We start from the raw sequence: 19,033 nt of genomic DNA on the forward strand, positions 1-19,033 counted from the left end.
TGGTAGAAGTTACAATTGCTTTCTATGATTCAGCTATTAAAAAAAAAAAAAGTGGATGTCGCCAGATCTCGAGCGGACGACGCAAAAATCTCCGGTGTGGCGTGAGAGCATCTCGCCGTGCTCACCTCGCGCCCAGCTCAGTGCTCCCGCCAAGTTTTGAGGGGCTGCCGCGCTCCGGGCAGCGGCGGGGGGGCTCTTCCCTGGCGGAGTCAGGGAGGCCAAACTTTGTTGTGTTTTTCCTTTTTTTTTGGGGGGGGGCGGGGGTAGGAAGGAAGAGGATGCCTTGCTCCCCTCGGCAGGAGGGAGCCCTCCGCAGGCTGGCAGGGATCCGCGCGGTGCCCCGCGGCCGCGCGCATCGGTGTTGTGTAGATAGATATAGATATATATTTATTTATTTTGTGTGTGTGTGTGTGTGTGTGTGTGTGTGTGTGTGTGTGTGTGTGTGTGTGTGCGCGCGCGCGCGTCTTCGCGCGCCCCCCCTGCGCTCCCCCCCGGGCCGGGCGGGAGGCGCGGGCCGGGATGCGCGGCGGGCGCGGGCGGGCGCGGGCGCGGGCGGGCGGCGCGGCGATCCGGCGATCCGGCGGGGGGCGCGGGGAGCCAATGGGCGGCGGGGATCCGCCGGCGCGGCTCGGGGGCCCCTGGAGGAGGAGGAGAGGAAAAACCACCGGATTGAGCTCTGTCAGTGGCGCTCGCCGCTTCCAAGGGGGAAGTGCTGGGGGATAATTAATGTTTTTATTAAATTTGGAGGGAATTTTTTGCAGCCGATCGCCTCGCGTGGCCTCCAGGTGGGTCTTCCCTGCAACTTTGTCCGTCGCTCCGGGTGATTGCGTGGTCGTGGGTTGCAAAAGCGAGCCTTTGGGAGAAGGTAGCTCGGCGCGCGCGTGTGCGCGGTGTGTGTGCATCGGTGTGTGCGGGTGCGTGTGTGTGTGCGTGTGCCCGTGCCCGGGCGGCTCGGCGCCGGCGCTCCCCCGCTCCCGTTAGGTGCAAGGCGAGCCCTGGTGTTCGCCATTACGAGTTCAGCGCACGTTTGCGATTCAGTGCTGCCACTTGCACGGATCGCCCGGGGGATACGGCAGGAGTGTAAATAAAACCCTGCCTCTCGCTCTGCTTTCTGCTGCTGCTTCAAAGTGCTTTTGCTCCGTGTTTCCCTGGCAGGAGCTTGTAACCCAGGTGAAGGCAGAGAAGGGAGGGTTGTTTTTATGAATGGGACTCTTTGAGGTTAATTAGCTATGCAAATTCAAGCAGTTCATTCATGTTTTTTTTTTTTTTTTAAATCTAAAAGCCATCTTGTATTCCCCTCTAGGCTGATTGGAGTCCAGATCCCGAGGAAATCTCCAGATCAAATGCCCAGTAAATAAAACACTGAGCTAAGACTTGTGGAAGAGCTGCAGAATGGATGGATTTTATGACCAGCAAGTGCCTTACATGGTCACCAATGTGAGTGATCAGTTCAAAGTTGGTGTTTATAAACTTGACTCCGACTTCTTTCTCTGGGGGAGTTTTGCAGACAGAGCCTCTGCTTTCTTACCGCTGTAGAGGCGACTCTCCATCTAGGAGCTTTGCCTGCAAGATGAGCTTATCTGCTTAGTTACTTCAATAAAGCATCATGTTCTTTTAAAGACAGTTTTGGGATGATTAAAAAATCATGCACACGATTAGTGGAAGAGAAGGGCAAGAGCAGCAGCTGCATTCAAAGTTTCTGGCTGCGTTTGCCTGCAACACTCTGAAGAATGAAGTTGAGGCAAACGTTAACATCTTTTTCTTTTTTCTGCCCCCTTCCCCCCCTCGCCTTTTGCTTTCAGGATTTTGCAGACAATTTTACAAGTTACACTGGGAAACAAAGCAGTCTATTATTACCTCCTCATATTTGGGTTCTTCTGCATAAGCTATGCAGAGGGGATTTATGTGCTATTGTGTAGGTTTGTGTACTTTAGACGCTAAAAATACATGCTTGGTATTGTGTTGCTGCTTGAGCACATCACATACGTATCTGTACAAATAGACTGATAGAAATGTGTTGCATTTAGATACAGGAATCTTTTGGAGAATGTTAGGTGCTCAGCAAAATCTTTTGCTAGAAACCGTATGTAGTGATTAAGAATAGAAGCTGTAAGATGATCATTTCCCTGTTGGAAAATGTAAAGAATTTGTGCAGGCTTTGAGTATTCTTGTTTAAAAAAAAAAAAAAACCCTCAGATTTCTAAAGTAACTGATCTTTCCTGTTTATAGAATCCGCGTGGGAGAAACTGTAATGAGAGACCGACAAATGTCAGGAAAAGAAAATTCATTAACAGAGACCTGGCACATGATTCAGAAGGTGAGGGCTTGTTTCTCCCCCCCCCCGTCCCCCCTCCCCCTCCTTTTTTACTTATTAATGCAGAAAAGCTTTTTGAGAGCGCTTTATTTATTTATTTTGGAGATATATTTATCTAGATCAATTAGAATAAACAAGACAAGAAAATTGCATTTACAGTTGCAAAACAAACTGGCAAAGGCTAAAGTTGGTATTTCTTCCTCGAATTATCCTGTTGCATTTTAGGTACTGCTGCCCATGTGGCACATAGATGTCATGCGCTGAGGCAAAGATTTGCCTCAGTATCTGCATGCACCTGGCTTTCTCGCCTTCAGGCCTTATGAGATTCAGGACTTTCTCCATTCCTGTGGTCTTTTAACATTTTTTTCACTGGTGTAAGCTAGTGTGGCAACTGTTATTTTTCATTATAGCTGTGTAGCAGAACTAGTAGTCAAGCTCCAGGGTTCTGCTGGCTTCAGGTTTCTTTTGCTGTGACATTGATAGGGTTAAAAGTCCTGGGAAATGCGGTTACGAGTGTCTAGGGTGGAAGAAGTTTTGAAGGGCCAAAGGTTTGTAACTTGGTGCCATCAGTAGCTACTTACATGATTCAGGCTTGTAAACTGTAGTGTAGCAATAACTGTAACACTTCTTTAGGTTACAGGGTCAGTATATGCTTACTTTCCTATATGTCTTACATACTTACAGGGGCCTTTGACTTACATATGCCTCCTCATCCCACTCTGATGCTCTTTGATATGCTTTTCAAAATCTCTACAAATTTGTTTGGAAGAGTTTGTATCTATTCTAATATAGATTGAAAAGAAAGCAACTTCCTGATTTTTCAGTTAAATGATTTCCCAACGTGGATATGAGGTATCAATCCAACAGATAAATGAATAGCCTCTGTCATTTAAGTATATGTAAATAGCTATCTGTCAGCATTCATAAAAGAGGAAGTATCTCTCAAAATATAGTGAATTAAAAATAAACCATTCGTCTGTTCAAACATCCTACTTAGTTGTCCATAAACAAAATTTTCATAACTGAGTTTTTGAGCTTTGCAAATGAGCCAAACTCTGCTCTGGTTTACACCCATTATGTGCAGTTGATTTCAGTGAATTGCAGAAATGCTGCTGTGAAATGCAGTCCATGGAGAAAGCGGTTTCACTTTAAAGAATTACAGTGAGCACAGTACAGAGAAATTAGTGGTGATTCTCTTGTGGTACTCACTAAAACATAAGAGGAAATACATACGATGTGCTATTTCTGTTTGCTACTGCAGCACCTGCGGTCTTTGCTTCAAAATTTTGATATGATAGTTATGACCCTACTAATAAAGGATATTCAGTCTTCGCTCAGGCAGAACTCCCATTGAAGTCTGAGAGAGTTTTGTCTGTGCAGATATTACAGGAGGAGGCCTGTGTTATATGAGGAGAAATAGTTCACCTGTATGAGAAAGTTTACAATTTTTAACTTTTCTCTGTGTTGTTGAATAAGCATTTTGTACTATAGAACTTGGTTAAGATTCTAGCTATTATTTCAAGAGTTGATTAAATGATGCACTTTTTTTATATAAACCGAAGTAGAAAAATCATTAGCTGCAATCTGAAGGTATCTAGTTTTGTCTATATATTTGACTGCCAAAAAATAATTCACAGACATTGTTCTTCAGGAAAAATACATTTTTGAGTATATCTTAATCTTACGGAGAGACTAAAGGTGGAAGTCTTTTATCCATGTCTTCATCTTTTGCAGAACTCTTTCAAGATCTGAGCCAGTTACAGGAGACATGGCTTGCAGAAGGTAAGGGGGAAAAAAACTGCTTGTAAAAAGAGAAAAAAACAACTCTGGAGGAAAAAAAAAAGTCCTGAACTTGCTGTCTTAATGTTCAGCCCAATTAATTGAGCTCTAAAAGAGCCACCTCATGTGTCATGCATACATTAGAGCCTCTGATGAGTTTGTCTTTGGGGACTCTGGGGCTGCTCTACCCAGTGTCATCACAAATTACCAGGAGAAATTGCTTCCAGCTCACAATCACATCTGCTTTTGGCAAGAACTAATGCACCAAGACTTCAAGTTCTAAGCCTCTGTTCAGATTTTAATTGCAATTGATCAGGTTTATATTATTGTACCTCGAGAGACTACATACAGCCAGAACTGGGCTTGCTGTTTCCTTTAGAGCAGCACATACAATTATTTGGTGTTCTGGTGGAGTACTTTTCTGATGGCAGAAAATAGTTTCTCTGGGTTCATCGGGACGGGATGCTTCAAGATTTAAGTGCGAGTGTCTTCTTTCCACCTTGTTCACAACACAGAACATTAGGTGTGTATGGAATCCTTTAAAAGTACTATTTGTTTTTTTTCAGAATTCTTTTAATATTTTGCATGTTATTCTTTTCATATTTGTTGTCGTAAGATTGTGTATTGGGTTATTAGAAAATGGTCTTTTTAAGCCTGCTTTTTTTTCTTAAAGTATTTCAACTAATCTTTCAGAGCACATCTTACTAAGGATTTAAAAACAATAACATAGAAATCTGAATTTAGAGTAGCTATTGAGAGATTCATTTACCAATAACAAAAAGATGAGCTGCTGCTACAGGAGAACTTTAAGAAAATGCAAAGCAGCTTTCTGCTTGTGGAAGTGTATTTGTTCACTTCAGCAATATTTTCTGATTCTCCCTCTCCCTTGATATTTATAATGTTTATTTTAAGCATAAAGATTCTTATGCCTTGTCTGTTATTAATGTATTTCAGGTTGAAATTTTAATGTAAACTTCTGCATCTGAAGTAAACATGATTTTGATTCAAGTTAACGTAATTTCTGCAAATTTGTCGTGACTTAAGTGAATGTGGGTATTAACATATGTTTTAATTTTTATCATGTACTGGACTATGCACAGTTGTTTATAGAATAGATGTTCTGCTTCTTTGGGAAGGAGAGACGTTGGGGTGAAGGGCTTACTGCTGCTTTTTATAGACAGAAGGAAATATTGCTGGTGACTGCTTGGCTACATACTGATTTTTTTTTTTTTTTAGTAGTTTTATATGTAGTTAGTGAAGTCCTTAACCTATAAATAAGTTGTGGGGTTTTGTTAATTTTGCTGACATTTTTATTCTCCTAGCATTATTTTTAGCATGTAGCAATTCTGTATATAATCAAAAAGTCTTCCTTTAAATCATGGAACAGAAGTTATATTTTTTTTTGTGGATGAATATGATTCTTTTCTAATCACTGAAAACAGGATGTCCTGCAACAAGATAATTTTTTATAATGTAATGATTGAATACAATTGTAACTATTTTCCTATGGTAATTTTACTAAGGATCTCTTATTTTGTCTTGTCTCAGTCATTCTAACAAACCAGAAGGATGTTTGAATACTATTCAAAATATGATATTTTTTGATGGAGGGGAAAACTTTTGGTTTGATTGTTCACTGGAATGGACATTTTTGTTTCTGAAAATGATTAAATTTCTTTGATCATTAGTCAGAAAAGTACTGGCAGATTCATAATGTGTGTGCACATAATATACATTTAAAAATAATATGGAATTTAAAACTGATTTAATCATTTCTATAGGTACATAAGTTACTGTAATGGCAATTTTTATTCTAGAGCCACTGTGCTTATTTCAGACTAGAATGAAATGTTTGAAAGCCTTTTTTTTTTTCTTTAGCTGAGTCTACCTCACTTGATAAATTTAGATAGGATTTGAGAGAGAAAGGTGTCTAATCCTGTATCAGCTAGGTGGAGGAACCTTTGTAAAATGCAGATAGCATCATCTGGTAGGTATTTAAAAATGGGGAAAAAAAGCTGTCTTTTTGCATGGCAGAGGATAATAAAGCTGCAGAATTTTAAAATTATGAATTTCCACAGCATATTAAAACTACCTAATACAGACTTTCCAATGTTATAGAAATATTTAAAAAATCCATATGCTGCAGACTATGCCATGGTTTTAACTCTTCTGTAAAACACAAACTTTATACAGCTTTTTCTAAAGGCTAAACTAAAACTGAAATAAAAAGTCAAGATGAGAAAATCAAATATTGATCTATTAACTTGAACCCTTCTTTACAATCAACACAAAAAAGCCCACCTTTCAGTAGTCAATAATATACTGATGTTAGAGGATATTGTAGCTTTGCTCAAATGTCTACATGGGTGAGCCTAGCCAGGAAACAGATTTTGAAATCAGACTTGTTTACCAGTTGCTAGATGTGTCCATTTATGTTCTTCTGGACCTTCATAGGCTAGAAGTCTGCCAATTTGGCAGCATCAGTAATGTTTACATATTTCTTTTCATAATGCTCTGGAGCCAGGGAAATGACCATGAAATTTTAAAACATCTTGACCCTTTTTAAGAAAAGCAGTGGCAGCTGACCAGGTTTCTCCCACGAGTTCAGATCCCTACTGGGGAGTAACCAGGTCAAAAATCTACTTATTAGTTGGGAGAAGAAAGTGAGTTGTGTTTTTATTACACACACAGAATGCTTGCAGTTTTTTTCTTTTGCTTTTGTTTTGTTTTTCCTGAAGGTATCTTTACTACATCACATATTTTAGCCTGGAGATTTTTGTAGTTAGTGTCACCTGTGTTCTGTGAAAAGCTGGTGGTGAACAAGTAAACACAAAAGAAATGTATTCTTTTCTTACTGAAAATGGTGGAAGGTTCACATGTATTAAAGAATTAATCCAAAATGTAAACAATTCAGTAAGCTCTTTAATATTATATTACTCCATAGTTAGCAAGCTGAATACTACTTGCAGAAAACTTCCAAATGTATTCTACTAGCTGCATGCTAGATTTTTATGGAAATGAGTTTTAGTTTTTACCTTGTGTAGTATTACAAGTATAAGAAAGAATCTAAATTATTTTGATGTAAAATTTGCTCTAAATTAGGTTCCCTAGTGCAAACTGTTATTCAGCACAGAGGATAGATTGTAACTGTTTCCTGATTCCAGTAATTGAAAGTGGCAAGCCTTTAGTAAATTGTTTCAACCTTCAAACTTGAAAGGAAATAGTTAAAATTGCCTATTGCTAACCAAGACAAATATTATTCACATATTATGTTTTGTTTTATATTTAAATAATTTGATGGCAACATTTTATCATGATAATATTATAAAATGACTTTATTGATTCTTTATATTTGGAATTAGATTGGTTTTGGCAGACAGCAATTGTTCAGTGACTTGAAAAGATTGGTTCAAATATTAATCTAATGTTACCTCATCATGGTAGCTGTTACTTTTTATTCTGAAACAAAAAGAAGACAGAAAAATTCTTAGCGAGCGAAAGTCTCCTGTGCATGATGGAAGCATTTGGGATTAGGCGAATAATAGGTTAACGAAAAAAATCAGATTGTTTATTAAAAATCTTTTTGTGATACTAATTCCTCCTATAGCTTGTTGAAGATGTGTAAAAGTCATCAAAGCAAAGATAAATGAGTTTATGCACAAGATTGCTTCTTAGAGCGATAGGTATTCCCTTCTCCTATGGTAGTAAATTTGCAAATAAAATGTTATGTTCTTTGGGTGAGAAAATACAAAACACCTAAGTGAATAGTAACTGGTTTGAAGTAATAGCTACAGGTAACAGGGTTCATACCTCTACCACAGTTTAGCTAGATTAAGTGGATGGTTCACTTCTTATCTAACTTACCAATATGAAAAAGCTAATACTTGGTATCTGGAAGTAAGCGATTTGTCCCAAATAATTAATACCCAAATTTGGGATGAACTTTAGGAAGTAAGTTTCTGCTCCCTAATCTGCTATCACGAAGCATAACATCGCGGTGATGTCTGATGGAGTGTTGCCATCTACTTAGTTCCATAAATAAGGATGTATGGAAATGAGCAGTTTATAGTTTCCAAAGGAAGATTTTTAATAAAAAAAGGTACTAGATCTTTAAATATTAGTGTAGTTAGAGTGGCTTTGTTTAAATCAGTGATGTGTAGCAGCTTATACTGTGTAACAAGCTTTGTTCTCCCAGAAAGCTGTAAAATTTACTTCCTGTAAGGTAAATGCCAGGTAGCCAATATTCAAGAGCTATCAATGAATCTGCATTTTTCTAGGAGCAAAAATAGTCAAGATAGGACAACTTAATATCTTCACGGCTAAGATCTGTCTGATGGGGCATGCTCTAAAAAGTAGTGTAAAGGTTCTAAATTTGTGCTGTGTAATACAGCATATAGCTTCCTTTTTTTGAATTCTAGTCATTTGACAGATTTGACTTCTCAATCCTCAAAACGCTTGATCTTCAGTATCTGTGCACAAAAGAATGGAGAAAAGTTACATTAGGCAAAATGATTTTTTTTGTTTAAAAAATTAAAGTATCCAAAACAAATAAAACCACCAGAAATCTACAAAGCCTGAAAGCTTGTACAGTAATAAACTTTTTAACAGTTTTCTTTTTTGCTGGAAAAGTGAATGCCTCTTATTCAAAATAATAATTTTATTCAAAAGTGTAGTGGGATTTGTGAACCATGAGGGATATAGCCAAATGTGAAATGTGAGTGTTCCTTTTAAACTGACTTTTTAAAATCATTTTTAGTATAGCACCAAATGAGGAGCAGATTCTGCAAACCCATCTTCATATTCCGAGGGCTTATTCACATAAGGAAGAATTTTGAGATCTGGAGCTAGTTTTCAACTGCAGTTAAGTTTATTAATCAGAGCATCTCACTTTATGTAAAAAGGATTTGGGATTGTTTTGACAGCAGATCCCGTGCTTATGGGAAATATTTTTTTCCATCTTGAAATTTGTCACTCTGACTTTTGAATGCTCCTTTGTTAGAAACAGTTGCTCCATCTTAAAAAAAGAGAAAAAATTCTTACATGAATACTTAAAATTTATACAATCTTTCAGATATTCAGGACTGATAATGAATCCAGCAAAACCCAGTAGGCGCATTACTTTTGTGGCCTGAAGTCTTGTTTTAGGCCAAGCTGAAATACTACTGTTCATATATAATTTCCTGTCAATTTTGATTGAATAAATCTTTGATATTTTAAAACAAATTGCTCTTAGCGCCGAGTGAAGCGTGAGGTCAGAGAACGCAATACCATAGGAAATGCTGAGATACCCAAAACAAAGCTCTGAAGTGAGGCAAGGAGGTTTGCAGCTTGTTTTTCTGGAAAGTTTCTGTTTTTTGACAGGAGCACCTTTCCTTGGAGCATGGTAGAGCTTTGGAAGCACTCTGTGATGGGCAGAAGGAAGAGTTAAATTTAAGCCCTTTTCAGTTTGCTTAACTTTTCATTTATTAAATACGTTCCTCAGCAGGTCTGCGCTACATCTTGAGACAAAGCAGTGAAATCAGTGTGTTTATGCCTAAAGTTCAAGTTTACTTTTGCTGTAGCTTTCTGGAAGGGTGTGACATGAAAAGCTTGTGGTTGGGGCCACATGGTTCATGCTGGACTGTGTTTTTGTGAATGGAGGCAGAACTCCAGTTCTGACTGCTTGTCTTGAGGAATTGCTTAGGAGATCAGCTGTCTCATTCACTGGCAGAAAGAATGACTCATACATCTTCTGCCTTGTTTGGCTCCAGGTCATTGTTACAGTGGATAGAGCTGGTTTTAATTAAATATTAACTCCTTTTGTCCTGGATGCTTGTTAACGGTGACTTTTTCTTTTTGTTTACTTGCAGTGAAAGCGAGCTAAGGGGCCCTAGTTTTAAACTTTTTTTTTCTTTTCTGAATCGCTTTCCATTCAGAAAATATGCCGTAAGTTCAGCTTTTTAGAGGCTTTTTAAAGCCTCTGAAAACTACGGACAGGTATGAAGTATTTTTCTGCTTTGAACATTTGCTTTCGGCAAATTGATTTTAACTGAGTAGGTTGTGAAGCTGTAAAATCTAAACTGATATATCCTGAAGATCATAATTAACATTTTTGTACACTTCCCAAATCCTCTTGAGATATTATTGGTAGAATCAGGAGAGGAAGAAAACTTTTCGTAATAATCTAGGCTGAGCTGCATAGCTTATGGTACAGATGTTGTCCACTTCAGGAGTCTGAGACTTGAGGGCTATGAATGCAGAATGAGCTATATAGCTGCTTCTGCTATTAGCAGTAAAAGCCACGGGCTTAATATCCTTGAAAATCTTTTATTAGTCTTTTGGTATATACTTCCTTTCTCAAACCCCCATAATTAAGTAGCTCAGGGAAATTTTCTCATTCAGTTAGATGATCATTTCAGATTTTTTTTCCAATGTACTTCTGAATGGCAAAGTAAAAAAGTTTTGGTGATTTACACGTTGTGTCTTGTGTTGAGTATGTTAACAGAAGACCAATGAAGATTTTATGGCAGCCTTGCTGAACTGCAGTATCTGTGACTAAAAGAAAAGAGGAAATGAATGACATGCATATATAAATGTGCAGACAGTTGCAACAGTCCAAGTTACGTTTTGCTTTCAGAGTTAAAATGTCTTTACCTCTAATTATCCAAACTCGAGGTACGAAAGCCCTCTTCTCTTTGAGTAATGGGATGATCTACCCAAACCATTTGCCTTCTCACAGCAAGATGCTGGTGGAAGAAATTTGTGTTTTGGGCAGATCATTGCTCCAATATGATTGTGTGTGAGTTGCAATTCTGTTAGTTTGAAACTAATACCAGATTAAATGAAGGAATAAACTAACAGATTTGAGTTCCCTCTCAAACAGTTAAAGCAGTCCTGTTAATTTCTCTGTATAGACTTGTGGGCTCATTTCGAAGGTACTGATGCTTTTAAAATAGATTTGAGTAGGAAATGCATGTTCCCAAGGTTTAACATTTTGGGTATTATTCTTTGCTTTGTTTTGTTTATATTTGGCAGGATTATAAACACGTTTTAACTTGCTATATTCCTTTTGCTACAGAGGCTTTTAAGATTATGTCAATATTGAATTTAAAATACTTTTTGACAACATTAATCTCCACCTGTTTTCTAGAGTACCGATAAAGAGATGCGCCTTGATCTCTATTAAATATGTCTGCATACATTTTTGGGATCCATAAAATTAAGTATGTTTTTCTTGTTTACGCCACACCAAATCAGTGCTAATTCCGGTGGATCCAAAGGAACATACTGGTTTTGCGTGAATATTCAACTGGACGTATTCAGTTTTTTCTCATTATTTGAGTGGGGCAGTCAAAGGACAGGGAAAAGAAAGGCCCTCCTTTTGCTGATACATACCTAAATCCGCATAACAGATTTGTTCTGGGGTAAACAAACTGCTAAAACTGCAATAAAACAGTGGTGAAACTGTCCAGCACTCTGAGTATGCTCTGGAAAGTAATATAAAATTGCTATCCCAATTCTGCAGTCACTAGATGTAGCCTCCTGGTTTCAACAGGAGGGTTTTTGTTTTGTTTTTGCCTTTTTCAAATGTCCTGGTTTCACTAATGAACCCCTTTATTTTATATATAGATATATAAATATGTATATGTATATATAGCCTCCTTTACTGCATTTGAAAATGATAGCTAGCTTAAGGAAAATGTGTAGGATGTGCCTTGTGTAAACAAGAAATTACTTGGTAGAATTACTTCAACTCTTTACATACTCATAAACCATCCAAAAACAATTGGAGATGTAAGAAATACTTAGGAATTGCCTTTTAATTAGGGGACCTTGCTTTCATCATTGGATTTTTCTGTGACAGTCAAATATTTTGCATTTTTTAAGGAAAATGCTAAACATTTGCATGTAGTGAATTGCATGAAAGGTCAGAAACTTGCAGAGTGCTGGTATTTGGGTTCATATTGTCCCTGAGTTAATTTCTGGTAAAAGTCCTGTGGTTTCTCTGGAGGAAAGAGAAATTTAATGAATCCAAAATACTAGAAATACTTGGTTTGGTAAAATATGTGTTTTATACAGCTTTAGACTTTGAGGCGCTAACATGTCCTCAGAGAAACTGGTTTCTTCTTAAAAGGGTAGGTTACTATATATATATATATATTTTTTTTTCTTTTAACAAAACAACATCTATGTATTTTTCTCAAAGTAATGTTAATTACTCGTCATATACTTACCTTATTTACAGTTCTGTTAAAATCTATGTTTGCAGATTTCCCAAGGTCATTTATTCTTAAAGGATATTTGCTGTAATTAAGACGTTAGGATTTTAAACGTTTGTTTTAAAACTAAGAACAGATAATTTTTCAGTATGATGAGCCTGATTCTGAACTCTTTACCCAGGAAAAAACTTCCAGTTAAGTCATTAGAAATATTTCCTGAGTAAGGAGTGAAGATCTGGTCCATGAAGAATACTGTAGTGCACATTCAAAATAATTGTGAGTAATTATAATTAAATATGCATTCTTCATTCAAGCAGATTCTATTCAAACTAGTAGGAGTTGCACATGTGTAAAGGTGAACATACATTTAGTGCTGCCTAATCTGGGAAGTGTTCTGAAGGCTTTTAAAGTTATATTTTATCATTTCACCCTTTTAATGGTTTGATAGTCGCTGTTTCAATAAATGATTATATAACCTCTTGAATCTTGTTGGGTAACCATATCATGGCAGATGTTAACTTTTAATTAAGAACATATGAATTATTTGCTTGTCTTTAGACAAGAACTGTGTAAATTAAAATATTTTCAAACAGATAGTGTTATGTAGCTTTGCTGTGATGATTCTGGTTAGCATATGTTGACAAAAAGATGACAAAGTTCAGTTACGGTAAGCCGAATCTCTCTCAGGATATATCTAGAAGCAGTTGTGCTCTGAGGATGCCGCTTCTTAGCATAATGTTCTGCAATTATTCATCTGTATTCACCCACAGTATGTGTTCAGTGGTGTTTCAGCTTAAATGCTTTAAATGAGTTATCAACACAGTATTCGAGATGGCTTAAGTCCTAGGTGTACAATGAAAAGGAACCGTGGTACAACAGAAGCAAAATTACGTATCAGCAGCCCTTGAAATAATTGTATTTTATAGTGTAGATTTGAAATGAAAGCTTCCTAAGAGCAAAAATGATCTTTCCTAAGAGCAGAAATGATCTTACGCAAGGTGCGTGGACGTTAATAATGATTCTTGCTTTAAGTAAATCATTTCTTGGATGTGTCTGAAATGTCACCGTTGAAACAGGAATTCTGTGGTCTGGTGAAATCATTCTTTTTGAGTAATTAAAATAACAACAACAAAAAAGCCATAGTGTGTTGGCTGACTGCCACGAAAAATTGTAAGCATTTGTAAGTATACCGAAGACGTGGTAGTTTGGGGTTAAAGGTGTGTAAGTGTTAAACACTAGGATTTGTTTTGATGCCGCTATTCCCCGTGAGTGTTTTGCAAATGAACGCTGCTGGCGGGGTCGACGCGGACCCTCGCGCAGGGAAGGAGCGGGGGCCCTGGTGCTAGCAGGGTCGGCCTCCCTGTCCTCCCACCGCCCGCGTGTTGTACCTGGGCCGCTCTGCACTCGTGCCGCGCCGGGGAGTGTCACCCCAGCAGTTACCCGATATTAAAATGATTCTCTTGCCTGATTTCCATACCCCACAATGAGAGTAATATCCTAGTTTTAATCTTGGCTGTGCTTCAAATTAAGCACCAGAGTCTTTATTTATGCTTTAATGGCTTCTTTTAATTCTTTCCTCGTTTTTGTTTTTTGTTTGTTTGTTTTTTGTTTTTGTTTTCCTTTCTTCAGCTCAGGTACCTGACAATGACGAGCAGTTTGTGCCAGACTATCAGGCTGAAAGTTGTAAGTATAGTATGAACCATCGCTTTCTTAAAAAATAATATCTATCTATATACTTATATTTGGGTCTTCATATTTGTTATATATTGTTGTCATCTGCAGTCATGTGATAGTTGCTTTTACCGGTTGGTGACATCAGCGCGAGGAATAGATAAAGCAAGTAGCGTTTCGCAGTGCGGCCAACGCAGGTGGTTTTGGCTGAAGGTGTACCCTGCAGCGGGGGGCCCTCTCCTGTCATCCCCACCCTCCGCCTGCCCCATCCTGGGGAAGCCAGGGGAGAACCACTGGTGCCCGAGCGCTCCACGGAGGCGCTGGGACTCTTTCTGTCCGTAGAGCGGGAGGAGAAGGATGCCGGCACCGTGCGGAGGCAGATACTGTGAGACACAGAGGACAAGCCTCTTGAACCGAAACTGAGCTCCTCAGTAGGTTTCGTAAAGAATTTTCTCCATGTAATTAATTGAATGCAGCCACTGCTGAAGCCTTTTAGGTCATTTTAGCAAATGTTGTGTTGTTTAGCAAATGCTTCTCAAGCAAAATTTCCCTTTGAGTTAATGGGAGGAAGCAGGAATTATGTTAAGCTGGATGCTTTGTGTTGTGTTGTTTGCTACTCTACTTAACACATGCCAAAACTTTTTTTTTTTAACCCGTACCCCTGAAATCTTGCCCTTAGCTGCTAAAATGCTGCTATTGTGTTAAACATTGGCTCCCCTTTGATGTACTTGCTGTTCTGTGGTTTTGACTTGTTGCAAAGACATACTAAAGAAATGGGATTATGAATGTTATATGACAAAGTCAGCCTTCTTGCAGCTCCCTTAGATATCTTTCTTCCTCATGACAAATCTCTCCAACATCAGAGGTCTCTTCTAAACAGTTCCCACTGATTGCAGCAGAGCGCAAGGTAGCTTTTCCATTTTGCTAAATAACTTAAATCATGTATCCTATCAGAGTGAATTACTGCAGCTCACCAAATCGGGTACCTGCTAAATGCAGCATTCATGTATTGAAATGTTGGGATTAAAATTAGAGAAATTAGAAAAAATTGCATTAAAATAGTCTTTAACCCATAAAACAAATTCAGAGTTGTTTAGTTTTTATATAAATCTTGGAGGATTTTCCCAGTTATTTAGAAACTGTTTTAAGAAGAACTTATTGAGAGTATGCATGACGACGTTTTAAGAAAAACAAGTTGTGTGGGGTTTTTTTTTTTTTTTCCCTTTTCTGGACACCAATAGTATACCTGCACAGAAACAATTTATTTTTGATTTTTCTCTACTAGTTCCTGTACATGTACTAATGAACAATTATGGGATTATGGTCACTTTTAAAGTTGCTCTTTGTAAGAATTTTTTCACCTCTGGGTTCACAGACAATTCTTTGTATTACAATAGGAAAGCCAAAATGGTTCTATAAATTGAATATTAAATCTCTTATTCTATATATGGAGCTGTGTCCAAATATAGTCATGTATGCATACGTCCTTTGTGTAAGAGTACAAAGTTCAGTTAGGGCTTCTATTAACCCACAATTATCGTTACACAACAAGTCAATGATTCTTGGAAAATAATTTGTGAACTGTGAATGAAAAGCCCCATTGAAGCTTGTCACTGCTTTTGGTGATAAAGAAATTCTCCTAACATGGCTATTTTATTAATGCTGTTGCATTTCAAAGTTCCTTAGCCACAGCTTACACAGTATTATCAAAGGAACATTTATTTCTTCATTTCAGTTGCTTTCTTTATCTTGAGTAAAGGTCAGGAGAGCTTCCTGGAGAGTTACTCTGGCAAAGGTTATGGAGTTTCAGATATATTCTTGGATATAATGTATGTAGCTGTGGGCTCTACGAAACAGGAACTGAGATCAACATAACCAAAGCCACAGGGAAATTACTGTTGCAGAAGTGCCGCAATTGTGACTGTTTTCTCTAGGATCTAGACCTGCCTTCAAACTGTATTATAATTACTCACTATATATAATCTTTAAGTCCATATATAGTGCTCGCCCTGTTACTTGGCAGCAGTCTAGCAGGAGGTTTTTTTAATTTTTTTTGATTTTTCTGTTTAAATGGGAGAGGATGGGCCAGCCTTCAGTGCAAAGGTTCAGTGTGTAATATACATCATAGGGTCAAGAAAGGTAGTGAAGGGCAGAAGTGTAAACCAGTGAAGGAGGTCACAGTCTGGACCACGTTGTGGTCTGCCTGCATTCTTGGTGCACTTTATTTCTCTAATCTCATTTAAATCTCCTGAACAAGGCTTGTTTATGGAGCTCTGTAGAAATAGGGGGATGCGTGTGTGCCTGTAATTCACAGAATATGTAAAGAAACCTGAAGTTTTGCACTGAAACAGTTATAGCCTACAGTCCAGGCGCAAAAATGAGTGAAGTTTTATTTCCAACTTTGTTCCTTCAAAAGTGGTCTTTAACACTAGATTAGGTAGATTTGTGGCCTTAACTTGAAATTTAGAGCATGGAAAGAAGTTGTAAGAAGTACTGCTAACAGTAGCAGTGCTGGGAAACTATGGTTAAAACCTTCTCACGTAGAAATCAGGAGATTAGTCATCTTTTGAAGCAAAGGTGTGGAAAAGAGTGGAGGAACTGGTATTTCTAAGAACACGTACCATGTCCTAGCACTGAGCAGGATGAAACATCCCTTACACTCCAGTGGGTTCTGCCTTTCTTTTCTATAATAATGATTTCAACTAGTGAAACAGCACTGGTATTAGTAACTAAGGGAAACATTTAGTTTAGATTAGATAGAGTCCACTTTATCCACTTAGGGATTTAACTTCAAAGCGAGCTTGGGACCATGAAAATTTCAATTATGAGTGTGCTATTAAACTTCAATCAGTTTTAAAAAAGCAAACATTATATATATGTGTATGTATGTATATTTATAGGTAGGTGTTGGCTCTAGAGACTGTGGGTGAGATCAACAGCTAGCATAACTTTATGTATTATTATTGATGTTACTAGATTTATGCATACTTCTACTAGCTAAGAATCCAGCTTGTCAAGCTTTGCCTTAATGCTTTAAACTTCAGTTTACCTGTTCAAATTTGAATTTATTTTCTTCTTCCATTGTGCTTTCTGAGAAGAGGTCCTTCCTCCCCACACTCCTCCCCCAGTAATCTTTGAAATGCGTGCACTTCCCAAACCTTTCTTTTTTTTTTTTTGTCACAGTGTCCAAAGGCACATCTTGTTTTACCTTCTTACTGTGCAATTTTTAACCTTGAATACCTATCACAAAGAACCATTTTGTTCTCAGAGTCAGTTGAATGAAGCGTAGGTAAGAGCTAGCCTGTTCTGATGAAATTTGGCAAACAAATCGCAGTTAGTTTCTGATAACTTTCTGCTTTATGCAACAGCTCAACTGTTTGAGTTCTAAGGGAGAAAAACGTGCATCAGGAAGAATTTTTCATCTTGCAATTACACAGGAAAAAATATGACAACTGCATATTAAATGGTGTAATTCTCTTACCCTTTCCTTTCATCTCTATTCTCACAAGAGAGAAAAATTCCACAAAGAGAGGGAGGGATCACCTTTGTAGGCATTTACTTGGGAATTCTGTGTTGGGGAGGTTGTTCTTCCCCCGTTCTGGACCTACCTCTATACTTCAAGCACCAGCAGGATTCTAGTAGTTGTCTTCTTTTCTAGTAGTAGTCTTTCAGTAACTATGAGGAAAGTTGCGTAAGACAAAAGCACAAGTGTGTGTGTGTATATATATGTGTATATACACATACATACACACACACTTTTTTTCTTGAACGAGTGTTCTGTACATAACACTTTTTCCAGCTTCTTACGTAAGACCTACTTAAGCGGTTTTGGTGTCCCTATGAAGACTCTATTTACTTGTTAAGAAGTATAACTTGTGTTAACTGCCTCAGATAAGGTTCCTATTGTTTCAGGTCCATTTTCATATACTGAGGAGGAGCCAGATCCCGAACTGGTTGTAATCAGTGGCAAGGCTTTCAGATACCGTAGAACAGCAAGGACTTTTCCAATCTAGGAGTAAAAATGAATTAATTGTTCAGTTTGCTTGAAGTTAATAGCGTTTGAAGTGAAGATTGCTTGCTCCCATTGTTTGGATGGTTTCTATGGCAGACACAAGAGGAAGTAGGTAGGATTTGCTGATGTCTAAAAGATGTAGCTGGCAGAGAAAACTTGGTACTATCAACAGCACACCGATTTGTAATTTGACCTTGTTACAACTGGCTATAAACAGGGATTACCCTGCATCAGACCAGGATGCCTGGTCCTTTAATGGCATAATCGTGTTTTGGGGTTTATTAAATGATTTGTATTAATATTCATCTGTTCTTTTAGGGTTTTTTTCCCTAAAATGTAGGCTATCCATTTAAGATTCATGATAAAGTCTAGCTTTTTGCTTTTTCTTTTATTATTGAAGTTCTGCTAATGAGGATTTGTGTTGTGCTTTGCGCTCTTGATCAGTCGCCTTCCTTTTCTTTCATTTTCTTCCTGTATTGTTTCCCTGACCATCACAGCCTTAACTTAACACTGCCAAGGGGTAAAAGTTAATGTTAATGTTAGGCTGCAGCTGTTGACAGTAAATTTGGAAGGGCTGGCTGTAAAATCCCCACTCCTCCATGTCTGATTAAACTTTAAGATAGGAAAAATACTTTTTAGTAATGATTTTGTCACTCATCCTCCAAGACCTTTATTTTTCTCTTACCTTTTTTTTTCCCCCCCTTCCTCCAGGTTTATCAAACAAGTTCTTTCAATGTAGATGCCAGGAGCCTTAAATTATTCAGGGATGTGCTTTTTAGATGCTCTGGCTTGCAATCTTTAAAAGCCTGTTAAAGAGAGATTCTTTACATGGGCTTCAGGTAGCTATATTCTTCTGTCATTTTAAATAATGGCTTGGTATATTCCAAATGCAGTTTAAATGAGGAAAAGCTTTAATATTTATTTACGTGTTTGCAGCATACAAAATTGTGGTTGGGCTTTTTTTGCACTGTCAAGTGAAAAGTGATCTGGGTTTGTTTTATTTTCTTGTTTTTCTTTCTGTGAGTTAAATTTCAAAATTGAGTTTCACAACTAGAGGAG

The 19,033-nt window shown here is 37.9% G+C and overlaps 1 protein-coding gene across 8 annotated transcripts in view; it reads left to right on the forward strand.

Annotated features, from left to right (window-relative positions):
- The first annotated feature begins 261 nt into the window (after positions 1-261).
- Positions 262-19,033, forward strand: part of ETV1 (ETS variant transcription factor 1) — a 66,622-nt gene continuing 47,850 nt past the window's right edge. Inside the window, exons 1-5 of one of the 8 annotated variants that reach the window (XM_064506354.1) lie at positions 262-365; positions 1,304-1,437; positions 2,230-2,317; positions 4,049-4,096; positions 13,921-13,974. In XM_064506354.1, coding sequence (XP_064362424.1) covers positions 1,393-1,437; positions 2,230-2,317; positions 4,049-4,096; positions 13,921-13,974 — 235 coding nt within the window. In that variant the 5' untranslated portion in view covers positions 262-365; positions 1,304-1,392. Of the gene's footprint in view, positions 366-516; positions 786-809; positions 866-1,032; positions 1,171-1,303; positions 1,438-2,229; positions 2,318-4,048; positions 4,097-4,318; positions 4,617-12,472; positions 12,568-13,920; positions 13,975-19,033 lie in introns of those variants that run through there. The other 7 variants (XM_026105058.2, XM_064506353.1, XM_064506355.1 and 4 more) reach the window with 7 other exon arrangements.

Source organism: Dromaius novaehollandiae, chromosome 2 (genome assembly GCF_036370855.1).
Source record: "Dromaius novaehollandiae isolate bDroNov1 chromosome 2, bDroNov1.hap1, whole genome shotgun sequence".
In the NCBI taxonomy this organism is placed as follows: domain Eukaryota; kingdom Metazoa; phylum Chordata; class Aves; order Casuariiformes; family Dromaiidae; genus Dromaius; species Dromaius novaehollandiae.